Here is a 19,762-nt window from a genome sequence, read left to right as displayed (position 1 = left end):
TGCTTGTCTTGTGACTGTTGCCTTTAAAAAAATTTAAACAAAGTAGGTAAAAGCAATAATTAGAGATAGCTTTGAGGTTTCTGGGAAAGGGTTTAGCTTTAGTCCAGCAGGATGTTCTTATCATCTTCCTGCTTCCAGACTCTGCTTTGCCTTTAGATTGATGGTAAAAGAAAAAAGTGGACGGAGCTGTTTGTGATAGCTACATTAAACTCCCAAGTAGAACATGAGGAGAAGATCATGTTCCCATATCGGAGAAAACTGGGTGGGGGTCTCCAGCTACTGATTATCTAACTGCTTTTTTGAGTAGATGCAGCTTCCTCCTCATGCCTGGTATTTGTTCAATTCCATTCATCAGCCCAGAGGAAGTGAGAGCTGAGGCTGAGGTAATGACTAGTTTGGCTATTTTGTGACACAGAAACAGACATGTAAAGACGTCTGCACACAGATCCAGTATTTCATACTTGGCAAAAATGGCTGCTGTAAATAGATAAACTATCTAGTAAATCAAATTATCCAGTAAGTGCAGTCTAGAAAATACAGCAACAAAGCTATATATTTTATTTTTAGTTATCTCTTTAATCTTGAGTAATATTATTTATCTTGGTGAATGGGGGTTGGGGGCGTGTTGACATGCACATTAGCCCAGGCATTTACCTGACAAGGTGTCGTTGGCCGTGTATCTAACTGTGGCACCAGTGACACTTACAAAATTAACTTAAAGAATATTTTTTAAATAAAAAATCATAATACATTCCCTATCACAAATAGAATATCAGTGCTTAAACAGAAAACAATAATTAAAACTCAAGCTGGCATGTTTTCATGTTTCCTACTGAATACATTATGATGAAAATATTATTTCTTATAAAGCCCTATTCAAAGTTCCTTAAATGACTGAAAAAATATTATATATTGCCAAAAGTATTTGCTAACCTGCTTTGACTCATATATTAACAAATGACATCCCGCTCTTAATCCATAGGGTTCAATATAATGTTAGTCCATCCTTTGCAGCTGAAACAGCAGCTTTTCCTGGAATGCTATTGATGATGTTTAGGAATGTGTTTATGCAAATGGTTTTATCATTTTTCCAGAAGCACATTTGTGAGGTCACAGACTCATGCTGGATGAGACGGTCTGGTTCTCAGTCTAATTAATTCTGAAGGTGTTATTTTGGGTTAAGGTCAACAGTCTATGAAGGGCAGTGAAATTCATCCATATCAACCTCTCTTATCCAAGTCTTTTTGGGCCTTACTTTGTTCCCTAATGAACTGTCATTCTGGAAGCGATCAGCTCCAGACTTTTCCTACAAAGTTGAGAGCATGCGATTGTACAAACTCTCTTGGTTTGTTGAGGCATTTGGAGTTCCTGTCAAAAGATCAAAGGGCCAAAACCCATTTTCTGGAAAACAGCCCCTCAAAACATCCCCCCCTCCATCAGCTGCTGGTCTGCTGCCTCCCTCTACTGGTGAAATTACGTGCTCGCCCCCAGTTGGCTATAGTTTTCTGCACATGCGCTCTTTCAGGCGTATATGTGTGTTGAGCTACAGTTTCAGACAGTCGTTAAAGCTCACTTTTATAACCCCGGTTCTATAAAAATGGCAGAGGGTCGTAAGAGAAAAAGTGTCTACGAAGTAGGGAAAGGCCTCAGAAGAGAGAAACAAGAGCAGAGTGTTTTTGGGAAATTCTTTCACACAATGGCGTACGCTCAAAGCACAGGTCAGGCTTCTTACTGAGGCCTCAGTTGCGAAGTTTCTACTCGACAGGTAAAGTTTGGCATGCTATTTGGAGAAATCCATTTCACATCACTGCTAGAAATGGGCTCGTGCACGGGTTTAATAGGCATTCCCTCTCAGGGGCGGGTACAGGGTTGTGCATGTGCATTTATTTTTTTAAGTTGAAAGGGTGGGATAAAAAAAAAATAAAAAAAATTGAAAAAATCTTCCACTACACCTTTAAAGTTTTACAGGTACTGCATAGATTGAATCAAGGACACCTGGGCTCAATGCAAAATTAGTGACATTTGGAAATTGGTGAGAAAACTTGAGCAATTCTGAAGAACTTTTAGGTCTGGTCGATTTTGGCTCCCCTAGTGGACAAAGCTGTATGGTTTTGCCTGAAGTAAGACAGCATTTCCCATGATGACCAGGAGCTAGAGATTGTCCAATTCGAAATCGGCCCTTGACAGCACTGCCTACCTAGCTGCTGTAACAGTTATAATGACCCACACAGAGATAAAAGCTGGCACAAGGATTCAGTCAGGGCTGTTGTACGTTAAGTATGCCATAGCTTACCCTTACTTTACACCAAAAAAAAACATACATCCATTGACTTTCATTGGATTATTTTGCACTCTGAGTGGACACAAAACAAGGACAGATATTAAACTGTACATTTTGTCCAGGAATAAAACTGAAGCATCACTATTATGTTCAGCAGCTTTTTTTCCTGTTTCAATCTTGGCTTCTTTTTTTTTATCTTAACACACAGCTTCAGTAGGAGACATTCAATAGTCACGTCAGTAATCCCTCCATTATGTGCTGCATTGCACATTGCTTGACCATCCAGACATCCCTCCGTGCTTTTCCATCTTTCTGCCAATTCATGCCTGAAGCGGAGACGAAAAGACCTTAAAGATCACAAGACAGGATGAGAAAGACATTCCTTTTGAAGTCAAAGCAAAAGCATGCCAGGATGTAATCTAAGATACAAGGAAATAACAAACTGAGTTTTTCTTTTCAAGTTAGATGAAGCTGAATAAAGAAGAAATAATGATAAAGGAACATTTAAGGGATCTTTTTTTCAAAAGAAAGGCAGGTGATACTTTAATCCATTATTGTGGTGGTTTTACATACAGTCAAATACTAAAGCGTTTCCACAGTTTGTCAGGTTACAACCACAAACTTCAATGTGTTCAGTTGTGATTTAAGGTAAATGATCAAAGTACAACATAACTGTATCTTCAAAGAAAGTTTCACATGATTTTCAAACTTTGACACAAAGAAAAATCTGAATATCTGTGTGATGTATTTAAGTTCAACCCTCTTATTCTGTTACCGCTTAATACAATCCACTGCAACCAAATACCTTCAAAGGTTAATCTAAGTAGAGTCCTCCTGTCTGTGATTTATTCAAAGTAAAAATATGGCTTATCAGTAAAGACCTCAAATGTTTGGTAGAGAACAATAGTGGGCATCATGAAGACCAAGAAACACAGCAGAAAGGTCAGAAGGAGAAGTGATCATTTTAAAAGAAGATGTATTTTTTTAAAACAAAATCCACTCTCAACTGCCGTCCAGCCTTCCTGGAAGAGTAGAACATATTAAAATCTTTAAAATGAAACCTTGTTTTCTTCAAGCCAAGATGTGAAAAAAGCTGCTCTGGTCAGAGGAGACCATAATTTCAGTTTTTGATCAATAAAATGTGTATCCATTGTAAAACATGGCGGTGGAATCATCATGTTGTAGGGATGTTTTCTTAAGCAGGAATAGAACTGAGAACTTGAGGCAATACTGATTTCCCTGCTGTACAAAACAGACATAATTTTCTTTCTACTTCGCAATTATGCTGAAGTTTGTGTTGGACTATCGCATAATATCTTAATAAATACAAGTTCACCTGAAAAAAATGAAAAAGTTCAAGGAGTGTGAATACCTGCACAGCACCGTTTAACATAAAACATTTAAAGACAAATACAGAAGCACAGAGGGAGATTTAGCAGCAAGTGATCAAAACCTTTTAAAACTAAAAAAGCTTGACATAAAAGTAGAAGAAAAGATTTGAGGAGTTTCATACACAGATTTTTTAAAAACATATATATAAAATATAATTTTAATGTATGAACACAACAAAAACTGTAACATTATACACAGAACAGTTACTGTAATTGAAACAATGAATTTGCAGAGAATAGCTCTGCCTCAACAAGGTTCTGCAGCCACTAACCTTTTTATTAGAATTGTTAGGATCAAGAATCTTTGCTTTCATTTATAAATTAATTGCTGCATTGAGGTTTAGATAACAGCCAAACCATTTACCGTATTTTCGCAACTATAAGGCGCATATAAACATCTTTTTTTTCCCTCAAAATGTGCGGCGCGCCCTATAGTGCGGTGCGCCCTATGTGTGTTGTTACTGTGGACGTTTGAGACCACCATGAGAACGTTAAAGGGGGAAGTGTGGGCGTGGATTGTGTATAAAAGAACAGGTATGTGCTTTATGCAGAACTCCTCATCTCCTCATTGAGATGATGAAAGAGTGGTTGAGGGAGGTGTATGTAAGGAGACCAGGTAACTTTTTCCACTCATCACCATTGCTGTTAATCTGTGATTCCATGCGTGCCCATCTCACAGCCGATGTGAAAAACATGTTGAAAAAAATTAACGCTGTGCTTGCTGTTATTCCGGGAGGTCTGACAAAGGAACTTCAACAGGTCGACATCGGTGTGAACCGGCCATTCAAAGTAATGCTGCTTTCACACCGGACGCAGCAAGAGCAGCAAAATTGCGTCTGCTGCTTTATTTTTGCTGCTTGTACCAGTTAGTTCTGACGCGCGGCTGAAGCAGCTGTGCTGCTCTGGCTGCGCGGTGCAAAAGTGTGTCTGATGCGAGTTGGGCGGAGCTACTCTATCCTTTCTTTGCCTTGCAGCTATATTTGCTGTGATCAGTGGGAATAAAGTAGTTTTAATATGTTTTTAAGTGAGAAAGTCCACCTGAAAACCTAATCACTGCAGTCAGTTCATCCAGATTACTATCCTGCCTTCCAATATTTTTTCTGTTGGAGCCGCTCAGACCCCTACATACAGTGGTGCGCTGTCAATAGGAATCCCATTCATCAGCAGCCTCTGGCCGGGTCGCCTCCTCGCGGTTTACTGCGGCAGCTGGTAGGTGTTTTTCATCTAAATAATCTAAACTGCAGGCACCAGGATAATAAAAGCGAACATATTCTGCCGGCAGATTTCTGCATTTTAAGTTAATTTATGTGTCAATAAACTGTTTCAGAGAAGTGATCACAGCGCTCTGTGTCATCAGCGATGTGTCTGTCTCACGGCCAGCTCCCAGGTTTGATTAATAGGCTACTTTTTAATAAATACATGAATAAAGCACAAACATACTCAGTTTTGCTCCCGCTCTATTTTTAAATACGCTGTAGAGGTCTTTAAACGTAATAGAGTATATGTACCGGTATATAAAACCTGCTCCCTATTATCCGGTGCGCCTTATGTGTGTGTTAAATACAGTAATGGCACACATAACTGAGACTGCGCCTTTTAGTACGGTGCGCCTTATGGTCGTGAAAATATGGTAAATGTATAGAGTAACACCTCTTAGCTGCATTTCTTTTTTTCATAGAAATTTTGAAAAGGGACAACTATTTTAAAACATCTGATATATTAAATGTCCTGTTGTCTCGATCATTCAAAATCTCTGTGGGAAGCCTGCTATATGTGTCACAGCCATAGAAGGGTTCAAATGCTTTCGTTACATAAGCTGACAGCCTAAGTCATTGGGTCTTCTATTGTATTGTGTACTATCAGGTTGCATCGTTAAGCAGGGCATGTTCTACTTACAGGGACTCACGTCTGGTAATCTGACTCTTAAGTTTCCATTTACTCCAGTCCCGCTCTTAGTGTCCATTTTATCTGGATTATAGATTTAGAGCCATCAGAGCCTAAAATATGAAGGTAGTAGAGTGAATTTCTTCATCCATCATCACCTCTGATATGAGCTTGGTCCGTCAGAAGCCATTAGGATTCTGGATGTGTGATCTTTGGAGTAGAAGTTACTCAAGGTGTGCAAGGCAAAGCGGATAAGCTTCTAATTATTTCTTTTTGTTTGTTTTTTTGGTGCCATCAACCTTGAGCTAGAGAGAAACATTCAGAAGTTTGCTCTGCTGAAAAAGGATTTCCTTGGTGTTTTTATAGATCCTCTATTATACGGTTTCAGCTTGTTGGTGAAGGAACATGATAATGTTCTCCACTCCACTCCACAAGTCTTTTAAATGTGCCTGCGGCGATGATGGTGGTGATGATTGCGCATGTCTTCCATGGTGATTCTGCCCCACGCGCTGATCACAAATGTTTCAATCTCGCACTCATTGTCTCCTCGAGCGATACGGAAGTAGCCATCCTCCCCCCAGTTCTTTCCCCAGGAGTTGGCAGCGATCTGAGGATAAAATACATCACTCAGCATCTTCACGAATAGCTCAACATGGAAATGTAAAAATGTCTTTAGAAAATAAGGTTTTAATTTCTTCCCATTGGAAAACAGTGGTGCAGTGACAATGAAAAATATTAATGAGGCATTCTTTTATTATGAGAATGATAATAAGCCCTTGGAATAGGCTTTGTGTAATAAAAAAAAAGAAAAGAAATAATACCCAATATTTCCTTGGTGTCCCATTGTAGTCTCTGTCCTCTCCCCACCTGTGCACAAAGCAAAATGAGAAATAAGACACATGCACACACAGATTTTAATCTTTTTTATAGATACAAATCTAAAACACTATGGCATAACATACAGTAGCTGTAAACACACACACACACACACACACACACACACACACACAAACATACATACATACATACATACATATATTATATATATATATATATATATATATATATACATACTTATATTATATATATATATATATATATATATGTGTGTGTGTGTGTGTGTGTGTGTGTGTGCGTGTATCTGAAATCTTTTACTCTAATCCAAATAAAATCCACTTTAAATCCCTAAAGAGTAAATACACACCAACTTTGTGTACTTTAATTAAAAGAAAAGCTGTTCTTTGAAAGCCTCAGGTGTTATTTTAAGAGCATTGCTAAACAAACAGCTTAATTAGAAACAGGGAACTCCGAAGAGATAAAGTTGTTGACACATTTAAAGTTAAATTAAATTATTAAATAAAGATTGACACATCCAAGCTTTTCAACCCGTCATCCAAAAGGAGAAAAAATATGGCAGAAATGCTACCAAGAAATGGACGCACTAACTTTGGCAGAGCTACGGAAATCCTCAGCTAAGCTGGAGTTTGGATAGGAGAACCATTGTTTGTGCACCCTAATAATTGACTCTTTCACAACATTATGAAATATATGCAATAAGAAGCCTTCTTTACAGTTTGACACACGCAACCGAGGGGACACGGTTCACATGTGGAATAAGGTGATCTGAAGCCGTAACTAATGTTGCAACCTGCAAAACACTATTGCCTAATCTAGGATTTTCTATAAAAGCACATGAAAACTTGATGCTAAAACTTGGCTAACCAGATGCAAACTAGGTCTCTAAACTGTCAGTAAGAGCAGCTGAAATTGTGGTGTTTTTCCCTGCCACTCTCACATCAGAACTACAAGTCCAAAGAGCATCAACGCTCTGAGCACTATGCACCCAACACCCAGCTGAGCAGATGATCAGCATAGACAACCCAGTTCAGTGTTGAATAAACTTTCTCAGGGAGCTTCTCTAGACACAGGAAGGTGTGTGAAATCAGGTCAGCCTTTCCACGACTGATTTATCCAGAGAGCCATCAGACATGCTGCCATTAATGAGCATTCATCAAAATTCATCAAATTGTAGCTTCTACCTTCTGTTCCTAGCTTCTAACTCTTCACTTTACACGAGTGAGAACACGACTGTGAGTAGAAAAAAATTCATTGTCATTACATGACAAAAATGCACATGGATAACGCTTGTGAAATTGGAAATGCAGCCTTCCAGAAAAGAATTACAAAAATAAAAAATCCCAGAAAATGTAGCAAATGTGTATGAACAGCTGACAGTTAAGAGCTTGAGCTATTTTGCAACGAGAAATTAGCAAAAAATCCAGTCTCTTGATGTTCAAAGACTTTTAAATGTCTTTGTAGTAAAACATGCTGCGCCAAAGGATTGACTAAAGGGGGCTGAACTTCAACGCAGGATAGATCCCAACGGTAACCGCATGTTCCCAGCCATATCTGTTGCAAAGATTTTTGTAAAACACAATTTTCAGAGAAACGTACATATAAAACTTATTCAAGAGCTTTGATCTTGTCACAAGAAAAGCAATGTATTTATATCTCTGTCACAGCATTTTCCCACTCATATGCTATTCCAATCCGAAGAACATGGAATTCCCCTCTTTGATTGGCATTTCCACCCTCCAGAATTTAAAACAGAGGATAAGTTGTCAGGAAATGAACACCACCTCAATCCACCATCACAGGGCAAATTATCCAAAAACATACAAGCACAGCATGTGAACCTTATCTCTACTCTTTGTGCTTGCCAACAGATTTGTTTTCCGGAAACCTTGGCATAAACCCATGAATTCCTACTACCGTTCAAAGCTGGCCTGCCAGCCCCTGCAGTCTCTGTTTAGCATCATCAAAACATTCTCCCAAAGCCAATTCCCATCCTGTTTTTGCACTACATGCATTTTATTTCCCAGGAGACTCCCGGTGCTCAATCCCTTGTTATCTTTCTATAAAGAAAAAGAAAGCTGGGAAACGGAGCGGAAGGTGGGGGTCTCTGCCAACTAAGCTTGCCATCACAACACTATTCGGCACTGCCAGCTGCCCATTACTGTCTGACTTCAGTATTTTCTTAAGTGCAGTCAAGAGTCACAATGACCTGAAACAGACACTGTTAAAAAAACAGCATGTGGCAACAAGAGTCTTAAACAGAATGGAAAATCAAGACAGGAACAAACACCTATACTTATATCTATGTGTCTGGGAGAGATGCATGCTGTCCAGCATGGTTACTGGTACAGACAGAGCCAGACAGCATCACACCACTACTTATCTCTTATCAGACCCACAATAAGCTCCCTTACTCACTCATGGACAATGATGGACATACCACTGAGCCTGTGCTATCCTCATCCCCCTCTTCATAGCCCTCTCTGGCCGATTGATTCCCCTTTCTATGTCCAGTGTGGTAAGGATCAGCCTCCCAGACAATGCTCTTTCCACCACGTTGATTCTCAATGCTCTTTTCACAAACTTTCCCAGGCCCCAGGCTTACAGGAACGCACAGCTATGGGATTTGTCCTGTGTAAACCCGCTGACGCCTGGGGCAGGTTGAGCTGCAAAACACTGTACCACAGCAGCCTGTTATAATCTTATTTATGTACAAACCTGGCGCTGATACATCCCCTCAACAAGAACCAACATTATCCACACTTAACAAGCAAAAGAGGTAAATAAAACTTGGCATCTAGCTAAGGTTGCTCATGCATACATCTTTTGTTATGCACCTGTAAAAAATAAGCATAAACCAGTATATTAATATTTTTGATGGTCCTTGTGTGTTTTATGTTTAAATACAAACATAAAAAAATACAATAGTTGAAGAAAAGTATCTCAATTTAAAATAACGTAATTACATAAACAACATGCAAAATATATATCTTATTAAAACTGTTATTATACATTTACAACACATTTTTCAAGTTTCTATTTTTTATTCTTTTTTAACTGTAACACAAGTCAGTTTAATAATACAAATGAGAGGTGTTGTCTCATGGCCAACATGAGACAGCTGACCTGACAGCCTAGACCGTATTAACTGCTGTGTGTTTACACAGTGCTGTATCCAATCCTATTAATGTAAAGTTAAGTGGAAGGAAAACGTGTACAATCAACCGGGAGTTTGGGATTAAATTCACAAGGTTTGGACTGCAGTGGAAGACAGAGCCACACCACACTAATGTATCCAGGATATGATTTGTAACTGTTGCATCCCTTCTGTTAAGTTAATATTAAAGCAAACTGGGCTTCCTTCACACGCCAGACTGCATTAATACATTAATTAATTAGATTTCCCTTTGGATAGTTTTTAAAATATTCAAATTACCTCAGAAAACAGATTTTAAGTTTTAAAAATTAACAGGAATAGACATTAAAAATACATCACTCTGCGTTTATTTATTTATTTATTTATATATATATATATATATATATATATATATATATATATATATATATATATATATATATATATATATATATATATATATATATATATATATAATCGACTTTTCCAATAATATTCGTATTCATTGTGGTTCCATAGAATGTCATTTGCAGAACATTTCATAACACAATGATCACTTTGCTAATCCTTGTTTGGACTAGTTGACGTTTGTCAAATTCAGGAGATTGTGATCCCTAAAAAAGGCAACAACAACCAAGTAATATCCTGTTAGTATATAATGTTGATTGGTGTTACTCTTTTGGGGACATTTTCTTACCCCACAGTGGACACAAAATGATATAAAGCTAAAACCAAAATCATATCTTTGTTGGGGTGAAGATACAGTAAGTTGTCTCAAATCAACTTTTTTACATGAGTGAAGATCAGGCTGGGATCATGATGAATAAATGCAAAGAAATGTTAGGACTCTCTGTTCATATGACACATATGATTGTAATCAAAGAAGATGCTACGAGATAAAATGTATTGAAAGACACATGGTAAATATGTAAAACTAACAAAAAAAGGTTGACAGTGAACGCAGCAGATGTTTGTCATTCTTGACCAAACATGAAGAAAACGCTTCTTATATCACGCTTTTTTTTGCTGTTGTCCCTGCAAGTCAAACGTCTATAGATTACTGTGTCCAAACATGCTCCTCAACCCTCATGGTAGACATTTTGTAAGGTAGTTGTTTCCCTGAAATTAATAATGCAACCGTTTTTGGCATTTTCTTATTTATATTTAGTTACTTTAACACAGTTGTTTCATGTTAGCAGGGTAGGACATAAAACTATTGTGTTAGAGTAACTAAATATGATTAAGTAAATGCCAAAAGCAGTTGCATTAGATTTTATCACTTAATGACAAGCGCAGCATGCCACAACCAGCCACATGAACTCCAGAGAAAATTCTTGTCGATAATTTATGACTAAAAGTCTTTTTGATGATATTTCATAGGTCAAAACCTCCTTTTACCTTCTATTGTCCTCCAGACAAGACATGTAGCAGCATGAGACAAGTACCTGTCTGTCTGGGGGGGATTGTTTAAATGATAACGGGTGTTTTTTAGTCTGGATTCCAGAAGGAGAAAAATAGGGGAAGCAGGATGGTCTGAGTATACAGAGACGACGAAGACACAACAGACAGCGAGAAGATGTGAATGGAAAGCTGAAAGGACTGAGGAATAGCCAGAGAAGTGAGGGCGGGGTTTGGGAAATCCAGGTGTGTCGTCTACCTGCTTACATATTTGTGGTCACCACAGTTAAAAGGTGGGGGGTGGGGAATAGTGTCTGGGGAAAATCGAGGAGTGGAGCAAAAGGTGTGTCTCTAATATCAGGAGTCTGGGTGGGAAGCTTACTCACAAGAACATTCTTGGCTTTGGGCAAACTCATATGGAAGACAAGATTCAAGCAGAACTCCATAAAGAGAGCTACCCAGTAAAGGACTTTAGGTAACATTCATACAGCAAGTCTTGCATGGCTAAATTCTAATTTTTATCAACTGAAATCTAGCCTTTTTGTCGTGATTTGACCAACATCAGAGTTCAGTCTGAGTGGACATCAAAGTAGCCCACATGCACAGAAGGAGAAAGTAGAAGTCATAAAGCAGTGTACTGCTGACGGAAGTAATGATGACATAGACTGTGCCAAGAAATGTTAAAAAAAGCTTAAATGAAAAGAAAGGAAAAAAAAAAAAAAAACGTAATAGTAGATGCCAGTGTCTCCAAGCTATTATTAGACTCATGATCAGTGGGAGGCGACAGTATCATGGCACCATCATTAACTTAGAAGGAAGACAGTGCATAACTATTAACAATGTGTGTTTGGAATGCAGTTGGTGAATGCTGTTGGAGAGAAGTCTGTGCGGATTTGTAGTGAGAGCACTGGAAATTGTATAAAAGTCATATAAAATTCATGGTTACTGTTTAGACTGCTGCGGCTTTAAAAAATATCACATAAATTTATTACCATATATGGATGTAGCTCAAATCGGGTTTTATGGGGGAGTTGAAAAGACTGTGTTTTAGCCATTCAGACTACTGTGAAAAAGTCAGATATGGGTTGCATGTGGGCAGAAATATTAGATTCCATCTATAGCTTCTATATCTGTTTTCTCCAGATGAACCATGCATCAATACTGTAATGTCAAAATCCACTCCTAATATCCTGTATTTTCATGTTCAACCTGATAAGGCTTATGCCCACAAGATGACTAAGTTCCCAAAACAAGTAAAAAAAAGGCCTGCTGTTATCCATTGCTAAATAGTAGGAACTCACCCAAGGATCCTGACTGAGTGTGTGCCATGTTTGCGGTACTGTGGCTGTTTGGCATTGCTGACATCAGTATGTTTGTAGATCCCACTCTTGTAGACGAAGAAGTCCTCGTGAACCTCCATAATAGCTGTTGTAACAAATAAATAGAAATAATTAAAAAAAGATTAAAACAAAAACTCACATGCATGCTTTCCAGGATCTGTTATATTGGGTGGATATAACTGGATCTAGGGGGATCAAATTCGATTCACCTAAAAGCAATTAGTCTCACAAGTGAAATACACTTATATGTCCAAGATGTTAGTGTGTGTGAGTGAGCTGAGCACCTGGACTATCATGCATCTCTATTCAAATATCTATAATATCTTGTATAATTTTCCATACCCCTTAACCTTTTCCACATGTTGCCACCCCAAAACCAGAACCGTTCATGTTTTTCATTAGGAGTTTAAGGAAAGAGACCAACAAAAACTAATATATTTCTTTAAAGTGGGAAGGACAAACTTTAATGGCTGCATTGGTTCTAAAATATCTCACACATCTCTGCTTAATCAGTTGTCAAAAAATTAAAATATGGTGACAGAACTGCAAAGCCACCATTACATCCTCCTAAACTGAAAGGTTAAGGCAAAGAGCATCTATAAGCATTCAAAAGGCCCTTGAAAACTCTAGTGGAGCTGCAAGGAGCAGAAGTTTGAGAGTCAGTCAACAGGATAAAACGATAGGCCTTATGTAGGACTGGCAATAAGAAAAACATTGCTGGGAGACAAAAGACAATTTCGTATTTTGCCAAAATCTAAAGGCCAGATCACACCAAATCCGATTTTGTGTCTAATCCGACAGAAAATCGTGTTGGACGAGTTCATGGCGTTTAGCAGTCATTGAAAGTCAATGGGGATGAGCAAACCCTACACGATTTTCTCAAAGGGGGCTTGCGTAGCTCTGACTAAAATAGACCACTAGGTCTGTTTTAGTCAGACTACGCAGCCATTCAGCAACAATTTCATGGATCTGACAGGAAGAGAGAGAGACGCAGTTAATAAAGTAAAACACTTCCGCTTTGGAGGAAATACAAAATAAAATCTGTTAATCGCACAGGGACAGAGTCAGTTTTGGCGTTGCACATCGCGTATATAGTAAGCGAGAAATACTTGTGCAAAAACAATGAAATAAACTTTAAAATAGAAAGATTTAACCATGATATGAGTTCATAAGGACAGAAAAAGCATAAAGTAGTGATCCTCTTTGAGCCTCACAAAAACAACGAGGGACAGAAAATGCAGTTTATTAATCTCGAAAAAGAAAACTTCAGGAGGACTGAAAACGAATATAGTATAATAGAAATCCTCTTGAGCCTCATGAAAAAATAAAAAAAGGACTGCTCCCCCAAAGGGGATGGGTTAAATGCAGAGAGTTTATTTCCCCATTGTGAGATCAATAAAGTTCAATTTATTATTTATATTTATTTATTAACACACTGAATGTGTAATTTGACAAGATCTAAATCTTGAAGGGGTCTGGATATAATGCGAGGCATGGAATCAAATGCTTTTTTACGGTTAAGAAGCCTGCACTGGTTCTCAAACAGATTTCACAAATATAACAGAAAGGAGCACACACATATCCCTTTATAGCTCTGCATCAAGGAGCCATTACAATGTCAAAAGGGAAAGTTGGTATGAAGCCAACACGTCTTCCTGCCTGTACTTCTGAACAATAATAGCATACCAAGGCGGCAACGGACTCACACTCTGTTTAAAAGTACTTGACAGTGACTCAGATGAGCGCCAGACAGCGAGGCAGGGGGGTCAAGGAAAGTATGCAACCCTATCTGTATAAATGCCAATTATTTGCGACCTGGTTACTGGGGTCAGAGTTGGAGCCCTGGACAAAAATTACATGGGTCAGAGGGTCAAAGATGACACCTCAGGGCCTAAAAATTTAGAAAAAGATTTAGGTTGCTCTACATGGATGGAACTTTTTCTTTTTTTACGGGAAGGTAAAATAATACATATTGGTAGAAAACACAGATTTATGTTAGGGTATTGCCTTACCTTGAACAGGGCCATTATCCATGATCTCCTTCATAATTTCCTTTTCCTAAAAGACAAGATAGAAGGAACACTTTACAGCCAGAGGATGAGGCAGGCAGATCTGATCAGAGAAACAGAGATGATAAAAACAAATGTTCCTGCAGTAAAAACTTAGACTAAAATCAAGTTATCAAGGCCTGTTGGACTTAATAACCTCCTTATTGACCCCACAGGCTATCAAGGGGCAGAAACAAGATACTATAATGCTTTTGAAAAACCATTATCTGTTATTTAACACTGACAGATGCTGGCTACATCGAACACATCTCTGGCTGCAGGTCGGTGGAAACAAAACATTGCAACCTCTTTATATCAAAGAGAAACATTACTGTTTTATCAACTTGCTATCATTTGGAGTAACTTCACTCATTCAATGACAGTAGCCATCTCTCTAATGTCATCTTATAAAAAAGTGGATTTTCTAAACTGTTTACAACAGTTATGCATAGACAGGAGGTAAGGGTAATGTCATAAAGCATAAACACACAAATCTAATTTACAATGAATATCAAAGACTTTGCATGACAACGAATAGTGAGTCTGTTCGTAGATTTTTAAAGTAGTCTGTAAGCAGCAGTAATGTGCTTAATGCTTTGTTTTTCCATATATTTTGAGTCAAATGAACCCGTCATAATAACAAAGTTGTAATAACACAATAATTCTGCTAATTTCCTACACATTGATCCTGAGTTAAATAAGGATATGTGAAACGATTTTCTCTTACAAAAACTTATCTTTAACAACATTTTTTTAACCATAATGTGTAATTTGAGTATGATTATCCCATATCAGCATTGGGAAAAAATTTTATTATAAGTTTTTGTTTTGTTTGTTTTTTGGGAGGGAAACCTGGCTTCAGAGTAGAGAACGTCTGGTCTCTCCTGGGTAAAATAACATGACACTGAGGCCCATTTCTCTAAAACCACTTTTCAAGAAGTCATGAAAAGTCCTCACAGAGGCAGCTACCCACTAAACCTGAACACTTGTTTGAATCAGTAGTATTTATTAATTAATTTATACATATCACAGTGTCCTCTGATATAAGTTATTATTATTATTTGTGTAACTATAAAGTGAAGAAAAAATCTCTTCAACTTCCTGATAAAAAAACATTTGCAAATTTGTACTGTAAAATTAAGCTACTAATTACTTTGTCTTTAAGTTTTTTTGCCTTATATTTATACACTAACACTGAGCAGACAGATGTTGCACATAATGCTTAAAACTATGTGATTTACTCAACAGCAAATTTAACTGTTCATGTTTTAAAAAAAAAAGTGACTAATGACTAATTAAAGAGTGCAAAGTCTTAGGTTGTTTTTCATCTCATTTTGTCTGGAGCTATGCACATGAAAAGGCATGCTTGTAGATGTTTATGCATGCATGCATGTTTCTGTGATTAGTTGTTGTTTTGTTTGGGGTGTCTTAAGAATTTTCTGTGGTTGAGCAATTCTTACATTGGATGAGAGCCTGTAGGGTGGTGTGGACTGGTAGATGTCATTGTTGTAGTTCTGTGTGTTGGGACAACGCTGTGTGGCTTGCCTCTTGCCCCGTCCCACTGAGCGACTCTGCATCATGCAGCGCCCCACCTCTGCTGGGGTTTGCTGGGGAGGATGGTATGGGTAACAGTCCTCTGTCACAACTCTTTAAGAAGAAGAAACCATTTCAATCTTTTGTTTACTTAAAAGCATGTTTATGTTTTGCATGACATGCAAAATTCTCACCCACGGCGCCGTAGGTACCACCAGGCTCCATCTACACGCCCTCCTGCGCAGCCTCCTTGGTTACGGGTGTCACAGGAAATAAGATTTTGGGGCGACAGCTGAGGAGTCATGTGACCCATGGACTGAATGGAGATTCGGTCTGATGCCACAGCTAGGAAAAAGAAGCAGAGGCTAAACATTGCATCTCTTTTGGCTTGTGCAGCTTGTTTCCTTACAATAAGTATTCACATGGCTTAAACAGTTTTTGTTGTTCTTATATGATGAATTTCCATGTATTATGTTGGAATTAGTATGGTAGACTAAAAAATAAGTTTGTAATTATAAAGTGAAGGAAAAAAGAAAAGAGTACTGTAATGTACTACTTTTTCTTTTCCTTTACAAAAAATAAAAAAGTTTGCCATGCAATTTTATTGAAGGTATTCTTTTTGGATGTGGAAGAGATCCTGCCTTAGCTCCTCCTTAGTTACTATGGGCCTTGAGACTCTGATCAATGCTCTCCTGCATTAGTTTAAGGGGGCATCCATATCTGAAAGCTTTATGGTTTTTCTCATCATCTACTAATGATGAACTGAACAGTGACATTGCAAGATGTTCAAAACTAGCAGGAGCAGCTAAATTTACAATTCAAGTATCAGATTAGGGGGAACAGAAAGATATGCTTACCAGATTTTAGGTTTATTTGCTAAAGGAATTTAAAAAAAAACACATAATCTTTTCTTCCAAACTTTTAATTATGTGTCAATCTGTGTTGATATAAAATGTAAAAAAAAAAAAAGAAAACAGTCAAATTCTAGAGATACTTGTTTTACAGGTTTTCCAACCATTCCACTACTTAAGTAGTTATATCATAGTTTTCTCTCCCAAGAACCCACCTGCAGTTGAAAATGCCCATGAGGCGGCACAGTTGCCCTGATCCAGCGGTTCGTGAATCTTTCCAGGCCACTTCTCCACTGAATTGAAGTGGAGCGGCAGATGGTCATTCTGAGGATCCATGTTCATCTTTAAGAAACACAAGAAAACTGCATTTAACTCACTCTGCTGGGATTTTTTTTTTACCAAGGTCATAAAGGTCACCTTGAATCTCTTCAGTCACTGTCGCTATAACATCCCAAAGGTTTAGCTTAAGTTTGCTTTGGCTGTTATACACATGATATGAGTTTTTCAAACAATTGTTCTCAGGTTTGTATTAAGCTGAAAAGGCTGCGTAAAAAAAGGTCAAATGTTCATATATACCCTAAAAATGAATAAATAAGATTAACATTCAGGCTTATGTAGCTACCAGTTGAAGAATGTACAAAGCAGTATAATGAGCTCAGAGCAGCTAAATATCTTAAATTTGTCATCTAAATCTTAAAAAAGCAAATGAAATACTTGCAGAGTTTTGTCTGGCACATTTGAAAGATTACATAACTCTCTTAATCAACTCTGAAGTGGAAGCATCTGCTCAATCAATTAGGACCACGGTCACACCAGAACCTATGATCCCCATCCTTGCTTTAAACCTGTTGTGATGTATGGTTACATCAGCCTAATCTGAGTGCTTTTCCAGGCATGCTTTCATTTGCAGAAAATTCTTAGCTTCCAGACTTGGTCTCTGTCTCACTTTGCCCTCGAGGGTGGTCACTCACCCAATCTGCCAATGGGGTGTGATGAAGGAGCAGACACTTGTGTCTTAATGACTTTTCTCTGCCTCGTGAGGACTTTGTCTACCTATTCTACATTCCACGGGTTAATTATGGGGTATTCAAAGTAACGACAGCCACCTGATGCATAACTAAGGAATGCGCTGCAGGTCGTAGATTTATTGTTGCACAGGGTCAAAGTCCACAATCCTAAACACAAGAGACGAATTGAGTAGGAGTATGTTGCCAGATAGTAATTTTTTATTTTTTTTTTGGAGCTCTTAGATACATTAAGTCATATAATCATTGTCGTGGCCTGTTAGAGGTTGGGTTAGGGGTGTTTGAGCAGGCTGTGATGCTGGTAGATGCACAGGTAGGGGCACGCCAGCAGAAGAAGGAGTTTGTTTGGGTGGGGATGGATGGAATACGCAAGCTAAACTTTTTTTTTTTTTTTAATCCTTCCTCCCCCATCTTTATCTTTTGTTGTTTTGTTTCCGTCTTATGTAATCTGTCTGGACAGAATGTAAACAAAGATGGAGCCAAAGAGGGGAGGGCTGTTATCACATACCGACAAACCCCCATAATTAGGTGAAAAAGTTTTGATCAGGGCTCTTTGGTACAGAGAAGCATGTGGGAGCTTGTAAAGAATCAAAAGAAATTCCCACCTGTTCCTTATCATCCATCTTCCCAGGTCCCCTAGCCCCTGCTGCAGCTTTCCCTAAACATGTTTTCCCACCTTAGATGTATAGAGTTTATGTTAAATATATTTTTATTTAAATTTCAGTGTCAACATTACTTAATTTTTCATCATTTCAATTATAGATGGAAGAAATTGTAATAATAAATAATTAAATAATATAAGGCTTAAAATCAACTGTTAAGTTAAAAAAAAATCTGAACATGCAAAGCACAGCAGGCCTGTTAATAAATCCTGAATCTCATGAAACTGTGATTTTTTTTTTCTTTTTTTATTTTTTTTATTTTTTTTTTAAAAGATTGTAAAAATGGTCTTGAATTACTAGATCTGAATAAAACAGCCTTTGTTAATATAGTATTAACCTTTACATATTTGCTCAGAGTAGATTTTGTATTCAGCCCTCTTTACATTGATGTTGTTAAATAAAAAAACAGTATAAGTAGCAGTTTTCATTTTATAAAAAAAAAGGGCCACCTTATTTGTATCTTAGTATAAATCAAGTGGTACTTAATTTAAAAAAAGGTTTAAGGTTGTAAAACAAGATCCCCACATTTAAAAAAGAACATTCTTAACCATCTATTTAAAAATGGACAGAATATCATCCGCCTAAACTGACTGTCTTTGCAAGTAGTGCATTATTTAGAGAAACAGTAAAGCAACCGATGGTAAATCTGGATGAGTTGCAGATATCTACAGCTCAGGTGGAAGAATTTATTGACAGGACAACTATATATTAAGGATGCAATCTGCAAAATTTGCCTTAAAGGAACTGTTGCATATGGAACATATTTGCTAAAAGAAAACCATAAGACAGATCCATGCAGGTTACACGCCAAGTATGTTGAGTGTTGGCCTAAAAGCAAAAAATTAATTTGACAGAAAATTAGCAATACAAAACACGTCAGCATCATGCTATGGGGATGCTTCTCTTCAGCATGGGTATGGATGTTTGTTGATGAGAAAAAGAATGGAGTAAAATAAAGGGCATAGAAGTAACCCTGTAAATGCCTTGATGCTGGGATACAAGCTCACCCGTCGGTAGGAGAATAACTCTGGTCAGACAGCCAGAGTTACCACCCATGGCTTAAAAAATTGTAGACCATGTGTCATGATCTTGGCACTGGTAGCTGGCCTAATTGCTCACTCAATTCACCTGTCTAACTCTATTCTGTTGTCCATTACTGCTCATGTGATCCACCTGCTGCTGCTGCTTCTATTAACATGACTCCCATCCATCGTAGACAGATTATAGATGTTCTTGTTCTAGTGCTCGTCCTCGGGGGCAGGGGACAAAGGCTATTTTAGACGTTCCGTAGTGTTTCTGATCTGCCTCTTATCCACAGAGAGTGCTCTGTTCTCATCTTGGCTCAGTGGAGAAAGTGT

General features: G+C 37.9%; 1 protein-coding gene across 1 annotated transcript in view; it reads right to left on the bottom strand.

Annotated features, from left to right (window-relative positions):
- Positions 1-5,994: 5,994 nt before the first annotated feature.
- The window catches only part of tinagl1 (tubulointerstitial nephritis antigen-like 1), a 27,840-nt gene continuing 14,072 nt past the window's right edge, over positions 5,995-19,762 (bottom strand). Inside the window, exons 6-12 of the mRNA XM_038288952.1 lie at positions 16,933-17,059; positions 16,061-16,211; positions 15,794-15,980; positions 14,298-14,343; positions 12,247-12,370; positions 6,378-6,423; positions 5,995-6,163 (exon numbers count right to left, since the gene is read on the bottom strand). Coding sequence (XP_038144880.1) covers positions 5,996-6,163; positions 6,378-6,423; positions 12,247-12,370; positions 14,298-14,343; positions 15,794-15,980; positions 16,061-16,211; positions 16,933-17,059 — 849 coding nt within the window. The 3' untranslated portion in view covers position 5,995. The remainder of the gene's footprint in view (positions 6,164-6,377; positions 6,424-12,246; positions 12,371-14,297; positions 14,344-15,793; positions 15,981-16,060; positions 16,212-16,932; positions 17,060-19,762) is intronic.

The sequence above is a fragment of the Cyprinodon tularosa genome, unplaced genomic scaffold, assembly GCF_016077235.1.
Source record: "Cyprinodon tularosa strain WSP-4 unplaced genomic scaffold, ASM1607723v1 ctg26, whole genome shotgun sequence".
NCBI lineage: Eukaryota > Metazoa > Chordata > Actinopteri > Cyprinodontiformes > Cyprinodontidae > Cyprinodon > Cyprinodon tularosa.
Note: the sequence above shows the minus strand (reverse complement) of the source record. Positions and strands in the feature narration are given on the sequence as shown.